Raw genomic sequence first — 12,953 nt, forward strand, 5'->3', positions numbered from 1 at the left:
TTTTTTTTTTTTTTAACCTTCGTCTGTCTGGGTATAGTTTTGTCTTGCACTGTGTGGTAGGACTTGAGTTCGAGCTTTTCTGTATGAATGATATGCTTTCTGAAAACTCAATAAATACACTTTGATTATTATAATATAGATTTCATACCTGTGAGGAAATATAATTTCCCTTTTTTCCCCTTTTCCCCCTAAATAAACCAGATAATGATACACCAACAGTAAGCGAGCCACAGTGTCTTAAGGGCTTAGGGAGATGATGATACTGGTGTTTGCTGTGGTACAGATGTCTTTGTGGGGGGAGAGTTTTGCAACTTGCTACCATCTTTCTCATCCCTGTGTGGAATGCTCAACACAGACATTTAAAAGCTGTATTGCTTTTTTAAGTGTAGGATTTTTAGAGGGCTTGTGCGTTTGTGTCTGATGTAAAATGTGATGAAGGTCAGGTTTGGTTAATAAAAGAGTGCCTTGAGGGGAAAAACATAATATCGTTTGACTGTAAGACAAAACACAAAGATCGGGAATAAAATAACTCTGCTAGGGGAAACGGATCTTCTTCTGCAGGTTGGTTTAACATTACTCTCAGTGAATTCAGTCTTGTAACATAAAGTACAACCCATATGTTGTGACTTCATGAAGATTGCTGTGCTCATTTACATGGAAGCGTAACGCATAATTAAACGTCTAGAAGACTAAACCCTATCAGCTGCCAGGGCTGCTCTTTGTAAAGACATATCAGGTTATTCGTGAAGTAGTACACTTGTAAGGGGCTGTTGATTTTAACTAAAAACTTGAATTTGAGTTTATTTTGTGGTAAATGTTTGCTTTTTCTTTTCTTCTTTCCTTATATACAGGGAAACAACGATGAGGAATCTGTCAAAAGCGTCTTGACATCCCCCGAGAATCGCATCCTTGTCAAGCGGATGCTGATTAAATGTGCAGACATATCCAATCCATGTAGGCCTCAGGAGCTCTGTATAGAATGGGCTGGACGAATCTCAGAGGAGTATTTTGCACAGGTGATTAGAAGGGGCAAAAAATAACATGGTGTTGAATGCGTGTGGAAATGGATCCAGCAGGAAGCAGCTGTAATGTGTTTACTGGGATTGATGACTCCTTGCGCTCTTATCTCTGATGCAGACTGACGAGGAGAAGAGACAAGGTCTACCGGTGGTCATGCCTGTGTTTGACAGAAACACTTGTAGCATCCCAAAGTCCCAGATTTCCTTCATAGACTACTTCATTACAGACATGTTTGATGCATGGGACGGTAAGTCTGCACAGCATGACATAAAAAGTACTTTTATATCTATATTTGTGTCAATTCCTATGCATGCACAGGACCAATATTCGTAGGAGGTTCAGTTATTCGCTGTAATGTGATTAGGTGGCATTTGTCTTTCACTGCCATAATAAAATTCTCAGTGTTATTAGATCACAGCAAGCATACTCGGTGTTTGGTGCCATCAAACATGGCCTTTTGTTGCCTTGTAAAGAAATTAATCCAAAGGCTCATACTGTACGCAGATACACTATAGATGTTATCATCCTGGTAAGCTTGCTAGTGTTGTCTAGCTTGGATGGACTGGCACGCCCGTAGACTGTTAGGGAGCATCGCATGCACATAGATGTCTTCTAATTAGTGCTAACTCACAAATAAAATAGTCCTACATTTTCACACAGCCATGTTATTATCAGATAATCATTAAAAAAATGCTGCAAAAGGCACCGAAACCACAAACACAGTTGAGAGGACTAGTTCAGTGACTTCACTTGGTGACACAGCTTGCATTGGCTGCTGTAGCAGTAGCCGTGCTTTATATCTGCTTGTATACCAAGAGGTTATTCACTTGGGGTGGGCCGTGATGCTTCAGTTGTTTAGAACCACTCTCAAGTGGCAATTAGGTTGCTCTAAAGTCCAATCGTGCTCTTTTCTCCGTGTCAAAGCCGACAGCTGACACACCATTGGGGGCAGAGGAGGTTACTAATTCTCCATAATGTGCCCCAAACATACAGGGGACAAAAAAATGGAGTTTATTCCTCACTTTCTGTAATGGTAAATTATTACTTATAAAGTGCTTTTCTACAAGCCTCATTCACCCTGTCATAAAAGCACTTTTTTTCCCCTCCACCTAAGTGCATTCATGCATACACTCACACTCCAGTGCATGCATCAGGGGCAACTTTGAGTTCAGTATCTTGCCCGAGGATGCTTTGACGTTCAGAGAAAAGTAAATGGTAAATAGCGCTTTACTAGTCCCTAAGGACCCCAAAAAGTAGCCGGGGAATCGATCCACCGACCTTCCGACTGGTTTACGACTCGCGCTATCTAATTAAAGTTAGTGCCGACATACAACGCTAACTGATTTATCCCCCTGTAATTAGTTAGCATGCATGTGAGTGGAGGGATGACAGCTGAAGAGCCAAAATGGTGGATTACGTCAGTATTATGGTTTCATTCTCTTTTCTGTTTTTTTTTCCTGTGTGCCCGTGCACACACAGACACGTCTGTATTGCAAGTATTGGTTATTTGTGCAGAAATGACATGAAACTATAGCGAGGCAGATTCAGTTTATTATGACTCTCATAATAATAATATTAATTTGATCCATCACTTTTATTGGGTATTCGGCCATTGGTAGAACCAAAGTGGCCGTCGGAGGAACAGCAGTTTTTGTCACGTTCCGCTGTCTTCATTTTTCAGCACCAGATGCTGCTGCTTGTTTTTATACTGTGACAGTGAGATAGAGATGTTTATTAAATATAAATGTGTCGTACTATCTTTGAAACAAAATGTAATCTTTAAGCCTCATCTTGATCTTGCTTTTTCTTCTCCCCAGCTTTTGCAGACCTCCCCAATCTTATGCAGCACTTGGACAACAACTTCAAGTATTGGAAAGGCCTGGATGAGAGGAAGCTGCACAGCCTGCGACCACCTCCCGAGTAGGTGCTGCAGTGTTTGTGCCCTGGGACTCTGTAATCTGAGGCAGACCTCCTCTCTCTCTCTTGGCTGGGGGGGGTCTCTCTCCCTGCCAGCCCAGCCAGCCAAGGGGCTTCCTCGCCTTCACTCTCCTGCTTCCGTAGCACACCGAGCGTCCACATGTCCGTCCATACAGAGAACCACAGAAGGACTTCCTTCCTGACAGGCAGTTGCAGCTGTAATGCTGCGGGCTTTACGAGCCTGTCGTACGCGAACTGTGACAAACAGACACGGACACGCAGCATCCTTACGAACTTCTTGTGCCTCTCAGGCAATCGCAGTGTAGCTGGTCAAGTGACATGACTGAAAGAGGGTCGTTAGCGGTCTTCTGGCGAAGCACCCGTCCCTCCCCGATCGCCACGTGGGCACTCCTGTCTGCCTGTGAAGTTGTTGTTTGAGTAAAAACTGCTTGTTTACTGAAAAGACTCGATGGAAGCGTGGTCTGGATGAAAAAATGTATCTTTTCAAACCAGGCTGTGAAATCACTTTTGACCTCCATTCCTGTGCTCGCAGCAAGGCAGGACTGCTCTTTCAACCCCCTGGAGGTCACACCATGAAAGAACACTCCACTGCTTTCCTTTGTTTTGTTTGTTTGTTTGTTTTTGTTTTTGTTTTTGTTTTGGGGCAATATTCACACGTGTCTGAGAGAAACCCAACCAAGTTGACACATAGCTGTCTTAGTAGACATGTGAGAGGAGATGCTTTCTTTATGGGTTGGGGGCGGTGGACCTTTCTCTTAGGCCACCGCTGAGAGACAAAAACCTCAACATCACAATCGTAGGTATCTAACTGCAGATGATTTGGTGTGTACATTTTTCTTAAGATGTTCCATATTTTCTATATAAAAATTCCTAAATGAATTAGTTGACGAGAACAAAATGAATTTATGAAGAGCGAGAAAAGCCAAAGCTAATGAAGACAAATACTACTATAACTCTCGAAAATTCACAATTATTATTCATATGAAGCATTACCATATTAAACTTTTATTTTTAATTTTTTTTTATCAAAAGTACAGTACCAGTTTGAATGAACACTTTTGTATTGCACTGTAAACAATATTAGAAATGTCTACGTCTCAGTGATTTGTCCAGGGATGGGATGTTGCATTGGAGAATAAGCTGTTATTGTTGATCACCGGGAGTTTGCGTGCGTGCGTGTGTGTGCGCGTGCATGCGCGCGTGGGTGTGTTTTGGTTGTTGCTGCGAGTGTGTGGGTGTATTCATTGTTGCAACAATCCCTTGCTCTTGGTTTAATGCTGTAAAACCGCTCGACATTTGACAACAGCAGAAATATGTGAAAACATTTTGGACTTGAAAAATTTTGTCTCCCAGAAATTTTTGTATCTGGTTTATCCTACTGAAAAGACTGCCTTATTTTATACAATATTTATACAGTACATCCCACTGTGCAACTGCAACAGACATCTGGAGTTTTTATTATGACATAGTCAGAAGGTTATGTTCAAGGAAATCTCAATATTTTTATAGACAATGAATTTTACACTGGATTTGCAGCAAAAGAGATCAACCATTATAGCTATCTGAATACTTTTGAATGGGATGGTCACGCAGAGCATGTATACAGAGAACTAAATGGTTAAGAAGGATGTGGATCGCAGAGTTGTCTATCACTGTCTTTAAGCAGTCTCCTGGAGGCCACCTTGTATTGATTTTCTTTTTTCTTCTTCTTCTTCTTTGTTTTTGGATCAAACATCATTCTATTTTGGCCACTTGTCCAACATCCTTCTGCACAGACCCAGGGAACAGCTTTTTGTTCAAGGTTGGATTCAGATTAGGATACTAATATATGTTAAAGATTGTCGCTTATTAAGAATATTTCCTCTTTAAACAGTATATTAAATGCCATAACAGCTAAGCAAATGGTGGTTAACAAGATGCGCTGACCACGATTATCGTTGTTTCTCTCAAATGACAGAAATGTACACGCAATCAGGGGATTTGTTTGTTCCTTCTGATACACATTGGTCTGAAGGCACGGAAAAAAAAATTAGAAACTATTCAATGAAAAATAAAATAATGTCAATTATATATTTAATGTCTATGATTCAATGCCTTTTTTCTTTTTGACTTGCACATTTATTTCATGCCTGCAGTAAGACTCTGTGTCTGCCTCTTTAGGTTACTTCCATTAGTTTATTCTTTTCTTTTGACTTAATTTAAATAAAAGGTTTTCAACATTTTGTGAAGCATCTCAAACTACATGGCAGCCGGATAACACCCCGTGTGACACACTTCAATATAGTATAAAATAGTGAAAAAACAAACACAGTAACATGTGACTGAGGCTACTTTTTTTCTGTAGCACTTTCTTTTTAATCTACAAACCTCGAGGAAAAATAAGACACGTGTAAGATTCTTATTTTCATTTTCTTTTTGATCCTCCCACATATGGTTAAAACAGGACTTTTTAACTCTGGTTCAAAGTACATACTCCTTAATTATTTTTTTTAAGCTGCTTCATTGAGGTATTGGAGAAAGAACACGGTCTTGCTGGTTGGTAGGAAATGGAAAATAAACAACAGTCTTCAGTGTTTACATCACTTAGCCGACCCATATATCCACCACAACCTCCTCCCTTCAAGGTTTTGCCTTTTTACAGACAATGTAGTTCAACTTCCAACTTCTTTCCCAGCACATGGGAGTCAATAAGTCACACTGCTGCTGCTAGAGATCCTTGTCAGCTAAATATAAACACGGGTCGTTTAAAGTTCATCCTCTTCCTCTTTAACAGTGTTACAAACTGTTAATTTCTATAGAAACCGCTCATAACACACACTTAATCCATGCTGTTTGTGTGAACAGGTGAATATGTGTGGGATGGGGTTTTTGGGTTTTTTTTGGCTACATTGAACATAGTCTCCAAGTCCTTAAAGGAAATGCATGAAGGCTGCCAGTTCTTACTGTCTGTGCCTAAAGTACAGTTATACTAGCTGTCTGTTTAACAAAACTGACCCATATATAGCCTGTCTGACGGATGTATTGCCTGGTTACTATATACAGGCACTAAACATTGAGCTGCAGGTACAAGCATACACACAACAATGACAGGACTGTTTGTGCATGGTAATATTGGCAGCAGAAATATGGCACTAAATTTTCATAATGTCTCTCTTGTAGACACAATAAGGTACGCAACGCGAGCAAATGCGGAACTGTACAAAAAGACAGACATGTTGTATTTGATGCTTTCGGCCTGAGATTGCATGCAAAATGGGAAAATAAGCGCTTTGTGTTCGCGCTGTCCTTGGTTTAAGATGCTGGGGGGAGAAAAAAATAAACTTTTTAATGTGTTTCTTTTCTTTTACTTTATTTTAAATCAACAGGCTAGCATAACGCTACGTTAACCAGGTGAGCCTTGATTTGTTATGAAGCGTACTGAAAGTGAGAGAGACTCTTCCAGAACACGAGGACAGCTGCGCTTCCGCCAAGTCAGACTTTGCGACAAGTCGTCAGAAGAAATCGCCGGAGCAGGAGAGAAAGAAGACCGATGGCTAAGGCCGTGTAGCTTTTGTACTGTATCCGAAAACTAGTATCAATTTACTATCTACTTAGTGGAGTTGTGCTATGTCTTCAGGAATGACGGGGCAAACACCGTGAGTGTCTGTTTAGTTTGTTAGAACTGAGTAGTCGTTACACAAGCTAACGCCACACTGCAGAGTTCACCGAACAGTAAGCTAGTGTTTGTTAGCTTAATCTGCTAACTGCCAGCACTACCATGGCCTGTTAGTAAAAGTTAGATTGCAGGGTGTTATTTGACGCTAAAAAAATTCAACAACATACATGGGTTACTCTGAGCTTATGTGTTCAGTGTACACCAAAATTATATTTTATTGGAAAAACTCGTGAAACCGTATCGTAACTTGATAGCTAGCTAGCTTAGCTCTCGGCGTCTGATAGCTTAGCAATGACTAACGCCGTCTTATTTGCTAATATGTTAGCTAACAGCTTCTACCGTTACCAGAAGCCACAGATTTTACACACGAAAGATTGTTAAAACATTGAAATGCACCGGTATGACAGAGATGTCTAGTAACGCGGAATACGATTGGCTAAAATAAACAGCTATTCACCACGTTTACTGTTTAGCATCATCAGCGAAGTGTTAGGCAATTTTTCTTGTGATACCACAATGTATTAGTGTATCTAAACAGATCGTTATAGCACAGACAAAATGTTGTGCCGATACTTTAAATTCCAATGACTGGTTTGGACAGTGGTAATATGGGTGCTCATGTAGTATTTCTCAGGCTGTCCTTAGGTTAAAATACCTAGTCCCCTTTTATTTGACGTCACGGAGTTGTTTTTTGTTTATATTTATTCTAGGCAAATAATAATAACTTTATTTGCGTAACACGTGTCAAAACAAAGTATTTCCCAAGACATAATGGAAAACATTTAGGAAGAAATAAAGATGAAAAAGCGTTAGGTATAGGAATACTGTCAATAAATAATTTGATAAACTTGGATTGTTATAGTATTATAGTTATAGTATGTTATATGTTATGGAATTGAAATTGAAAGAGTGTACGAAAATAAATTTCTTGGAGTGATAATTGATGATAAGCTGAGTTGGAAGTCTCATATAAACCACGTGAAAACAAAAATGTCAAAAACCATTGCTATTCTCTATAAAACAAAGCATGTCCTGAACAAAAAATCATTATACACACTTTATTGTACTCTGTTGCTTCCATATATGATTTACTGTCTGGAGATATGGGGTAATGCATATAAAACGAACACTCTTCCTATTTTCAAGTTACAAAAAAAGCTATAAGAATTATAAACCAATCAAACTATATAGAACCAACTAACATTTTATTTATTAATCTGAATACCCTGAAATTTTATGATTTAGTTGAATATAAAATGGCACAGATAATGTATAAAGCACAAAATAACTTGCTTTGCCGCAGTACTCAGAAGCTGTTCAAAGTCAGAGAGAGTCAATATGACTTAAGGGGAACAGATTTCTTTAAAAAAAACAAGATAAGGACAAATATAAAGCAGAGATGTGTTTCTGTTAGAGGAGTTAACCTGTGGAATAGTTATGACAGTGATTTAAAAAGGTGTAGTTTATTTTCCTTGTTTAAAAACATGTTTAAAAATAGAGTAATAGAAAAATATATAAATCAAGCATGAAAAGAGCAAAAAGGAGAAAAAAAAACAACCTCTTGATTCTTTTGCTTTGATGTAGTTACTTATCTAAGGTGGAAAGTTTTTTTTTCTTTGTTTTTTTTGTTTTCTGTTTTGTTTGTTTGTTTGTTTGGTTTTTGCTTTGTTTAATTATTTTCTTCAAGCCCTGTGTACAGGAGCTGCATACAAAAAGATATTTTGTGAAAAGGGTTGGCATAATAAGCAAATGCTTCAGCCAATACCTTTTGATTAGCCTTGTCTCATGCTTTCTTTCTTTATGGTAGATTTTTGTTCTGTTTTCACTGTTTTTTTTTGTTTGTTTGTTTTTTCACTGTTTTCACTGAGATTTGAATTTGAATGCTAATCAATAAAATCAAATCAAAAAATCAAAATATGTTATAGTATATCTTTTTTTCAGGTGCCTAACCAGCCGTTGGGATAAGCCAGCCCAGCCTAAACAGAGTGTAGACATACAGCAGCAGAAGAGCAGTGAAAATGCAGCCCACCCTATCTCATTGTCAGGAGTCGTTTCTGGACCAAACAGCAGAGTTTCCCAGGCACCAGAAACGGGAGGAAAATCTCCTCAGGGAGGAGTTGAAATGGCTGCAGCAATGGCTGCTAAAATAAATGCTATGTTGATGGCAAAAGGAAAGCTGTTGACTCCTCCACCATTACTTGCAAAGGTGTGCAGTTAGAGAGCTGCTTTGAATAACTGTATCATGTATGTTTTTGTCGTCATTAATGGAGTCTAAGTTTTCTGTGTTATTTCATATATTTTAGACTCCTCCAAGTGTGCCTGTGCCAGCTGTTACAGAAGAGATGGTGGTCACTGAAGTCGACATAAATGATGTACCACTCAACTGCAGGGACCTTCTTACTAAAGGCAAAACACAGGAGGAGGTTGGTGGAAAGTGACCATAGCAGTGTTCCATTTAACACTTTTGTCACACTTTAAGAACTTTTAAAACAAGTTGTCTCTTAAAATATTTTTTTTTTTCTTTTTTAAAATCTTGTTTTACCTTTTTCAGATTCGACAGTTTAGTGGAGCCATCGTTTCAACAAAAGGTCATTTCATGACAGAAACTGAAAAGGGAATAGCAGCAGGGTATGTGTTTCAAGTCTTAATACTTTGTTTCTGCAAAAGTAGACCCCCCCCCCCTTCCCACCCATTTGCATATTGTGTCTTAAGAAAATCTACATTAATTATTTACTAGAATAGTGAAGTTCATCTAATAAAAGTAAACAGACAAACCTGAATTAATGAGTTTTGCAGTGATAAAGAGTGTAAAATGTTGTCCATGACCGATTTTCTTTCCTTTAGACAAAGACCTTTGTATTTGCACGTTCAGGGAAAGACCCAAGAACAAGTCAACAGTAAGTAGCACATTTTATTGGCTTAATATGCTGAGGCTGACATCATCTAATGTAATTCACAAATGTCACAGCATGTAACAATTGATGTGGCAGATGCTCAAATATTGGTCACTTTTCTTTGCAACAGAGGCTGTAATCAGGATAAAGGAGATCATCTCTGAGGATGTGATGAGGACCTCAGCAGCCTCGGGGGGACAGCAGGTGCCTGTAATTCCACCGCTCACTCTCTACCCTCAGCCGCCTCGACCTGTCGTTCCTCCTACTGTGCCACGGATGCCCAATACCACTTCAGTGCCAGCCCAAGGTCATCGACCAGCAGCTCCTCATTTAGGGGTAGGCAGATGATTAAAAATAAAGTCAAATTTGTGTGAACTCATCAAACCCTAAATATCAACAACTTGATCTTTAATTTTGTTATTTATGTCTCCTTAAGTATTGGACAAAGACAGATAAGCTGTACATTGTAACCAAAGGTTCAAGACTAACAGTGCTTAGTGAGAAAGATTCTGTAGTCAGGCAGTAAACTGAGGGACACTCAGTAGTAGGATTGTTTATTTGGGTGTATAACAATGCTACATTACTCAAAATCTAAGATAAAGTTAGGGTTATGAAATATAAAATTAATTATGCAGACTAGGTTATTCGGAGTGGAGGTAAAGAAAGTGAAGCAAGTGGAGACTATGTTGCTTTCACTGATACCTGCCTCCAAAATTAAGGAGCAGAGAGAACGTCCCTGGTCTACAGTGAAAAGCCTTGGATTACTGCATCTGCTTACAAAGCACTTCTGCCTAATGTCAAGCATGATTTCACTAAACAGCCATAAGGTACATGGTATTGGTAAGGTAACCATGTCTTTATTTCTCTTCAGAGTTTTGTGCACACAAAGATTTTTGTGGGTCTGGACCAAGCGTTGCCTTCATTCAATGTGAAAGAAAAGGTTGAGGGTCCAGCAGGTTCGTACCTGAGTCACATCCAGACAGAGACGGGAGCTCGAGTCTTCCTCAGAGGAAAAGGTTCTGGCTACATAGAACAAGCATCGAAACGAGAGTCCTTTGAACCTCTTTATGTCTACATCAGGTATGTTCATTCTAATTGGAAGAGTTGTTAAATGACATATACACACATTCAGTATGTGCTGTGTGGTTTCAGTGTTAGAGCCCTGCTTGCAGATGAATGGTCGTTTGCTGCATGGCTTTTGCTAGTTTTACTAACCTGATGAACACTGCGCATCTGCAGCATGTGCTAAATGGTTCAGGTGTAGGCCAGAGTTGTGTCTCTTCAGACCATTGATGTGGGAGAGATCCAGAGGCACAGAATTCATCCAAGGAGATTTCTGCTTTTTGAAAAGACAAAACTTTCTGTAGAAACTGGAAAAACAGTTTTAATGACGTAAATCCTGTAAATTACCTTTCCTATTGCTATTCCAACAGTCTAGCAGCTTATTTTTGTTTTTTCTTTGCCAGTGAGTTGAGCTAGCACGTATTAAGCACAAGTTTTAAAGGTTATGGCACAGTGTTGGCTTCACAGTTGGTCTATGTAATGATAATATGTGGCTTTAGTCCTTTACTAAGTCTGTTACATCCTGTTTAACAATGGACCTTTGTTACAGCCACCCAAATGCAGCTGGATTGGAATCGGCAAAGAAACTCACAGAGAGTCTCCTGGAAACCGTAAGTACACACTGTTATCACTGTATTTGTGTCAGAGGGGATTTGTATTGCATGAAAGTCTTACAGGAGGTGTAAGAAAGTGAAGCTACTAAAGCGTATAGTTTTCACTGATACCCACCTCCAAAAGTGAAAGTGGTAGTGTGAACCACCTGATCTCCAGAGATAGGTTTTGAGTGCTCTGCACCTACCCACAAAACTTTCTGATTATAGAGCTGCAGTTTTGTCTGGTTCATTACATCATTTTAATGTTTCTTTCATTCTTTAGGTGAGAGCTGAGCATGCACATATGGTGTCGATATACACAGCCACGGGCTCGACACAGTGTGAGTATTCTTCTTAAGTCTTGTAACTAAACAGGCAAATTCCAACAGGGTGACCAAATGTAAGGTACTGACTAACTTCGTTCTCCTTGTGGTAATTAATCCTCCCGTGACGTCTTTAGTGGCTCAGCAATTGCTTGAAATAGTAGGTCACAGTTGTCAAAACACCCTGTTATTGATCCATGTGATATGTGCTATTAACTCAGGGTTCTATACTTTCATTTCAGCATACGCAGTACATGGATTTCCACCTAATAGCAATTACTCTAGCCAGGGGTCCTGGTATAACTACCCAGCAAATGGGTATGCTGGCGGCTATTCAGCGTATCCAGGAGCCACTGGTTATTGGAGTAAGGCAAATGGTCCCCCAAGTCATTCTAACTTGTCGACAAACCCTCCATCTTCTCAGGCAATGGTTCAGTATCCGGTGTGTCCTAGGAAACCGCATCCCTATCTTGTTCAGGTAATTATAAAAGTCTAAAGCTGCCACTACTTAAAGTTCCCATTTATTAGTCAGCTGATTTAGAGTGCTACATTTTTAATTGCTTGTTGGAAGAGCCATCAAAAACTGTGACATCATATAGCTAAAACCACTGAATAGATTAATCAGTTTCCAGTTTCAGTGCAAGTTTACACTAGAAGTGCAATAAGACATGAAAGTCATCGAGGTCTTTAGGAGGAGTTTTAGTTCTCTTAAAGTCCCGTGGCAGCATCAATGTGTATGTGTTGGTTTTGCCCTACCCAAGGATCCAAGCAGCAGTGAGACAGTGGAGCCTGAAGGATCTTTAAATACCCCCCCTGACTCAGGAAGTCCCAAGCATCAATTCCAGGAGGGGGCTAAGGATGAAAAGGTTAGCTGAAGAGTAACACCTGTACATATCACTAATAGATAATTCTGCCCATTTTAACATGACCATTACTCACCGATAAACCTGTCTGAATTGCAGCTGATTAGTCCATCTGGTTTTAAACAGAGAAGCTTCAGGCATCACTGCTAAACAACCAACATTGGACAGAATTACACATAATTATAGCTCATGAAATTATTGTATGAAAATATTAGTTTCAGTTTGTTCAGCATAAATACTGACAGTCTCTTTTGCTTTCTGTTTTCCCAGTTAGTTGTTTACCAAATTACACAAGTGTTTAAGCTGAAAGTTATTGTCTGTAATACAAATGGCCATCAAACGGAGCTAAGCAGTGTTTTTTGATCACAGACATTAGTTTCATCTGTATCACTGTGTTAATTAAAAAAAAAAAAAAAAAAAAGATTAATACGGGGAGGGGATCTGTGACTTCTGCCATTGCTATTTGTGTTTTCGGATTTTCAATGGTGTCAGAAATATAGGCAATCACTATTGTGCTAATAAAACACCAGCAGTTCCACTCTACATGTGCATGATCATTTAGAGCCCATGCTGGAAAAAGTGTGTGTTAAAATTAGGGGTGCAAC

At 39.3% G+C, this 12,953-nt stretch overlaps 2 protein-coding genes across 2 annotated transcripts in view; both read left to right on the top strand.

The window, feature by feature from the left end:
- The window catches only part of pde8a (phosphodiesterase 8A), a 49,674-nt gene extending 44,657 nt beyond the window's left edge, over positions 1–5,017 (top strand). The window contains exons 20-22 of the mRNA XM_005753031.1: positions 852–1,016; positions 1,138–1,267; positions 2,838–5,017. Of these exons, the coding sequence (XP_005753088.1) occupies positions 852–1,016; positions 1,138–1,267; positions 2,838–2,944 (402 nt within the window). The 3' untranslated portion in view covers positions 2,945–5,017. The remainder of the gene's footprint in view (positions 1–851; positions 1,017–1,137; positions 1,268–2,837) is intronic.
- Positions 5,018–6,392: 1,375 nt separating this feature from the next.
- LOC102211478 (UPF0469 protein KIAA0907 homolog) overlaps positions 6,393–12,953 on the top strand; it is an 11,176-nt gene continuing 4,615 nt past the window's right edge. The window contains exons 1-11 of the mRNA XM_013915913.1: positions 6,393–6,593; positions 8,555–8,819; positions 8,917–9,036; positions 9,165–9,241; positions 9,458–9,510; positions 9,638–9,843; positions 10,379–10,587; positions 11,120–11,180; positions 11,446–11,503; positions 11,728–11,963; positions 12,247–12,351. Of these exons, the coding sequence (XP_013771367.1) occupies positions 6,565–6,593; positions 8,555–8,819; positions 8,917–9,036; positions 9,165–9,241; positions 9,458–9,510; positions 9,638–9,843; positions 10,379–10,587; positions 11,120–11,180; positions 11,446–11,503; positions 11,728–11,963; positions 12,247–12,351 (1,419 nt within the window). The 5' untranslated portion in view covers positions 6,393–6,564. The remainder of the gene's footprint in view (positions 6,594–8,554; positions 8,820–8,916; positions 9,037–9,164; positions 9,242–9,457; positions 9,511–9,637; positions 9,844–10,378; positions 10,588–11,119; positions 11,181–11,445; positions 11,504–11,727; positions 11,964–12,246; positions 12,352–12,953) is intronic.

Source organism: Pundamilia nyererei, unplaced genomic scaffold, assembly GCF_000239375.1.
Source record: "Pundamilia nyererei isolate P.nyererei 1_Seehausen unplaced genomic scaffold, PunNye1.0 scaffold00395, whole genome shotgun sequence".
In the NCBI taxonomy this organism is placed as follows: Eukaryota; Metazoa; Chordata; class Actinopteri; order Cichliformes; family Cichlidae; genus Pundamilia; species Pundamilia nyererei.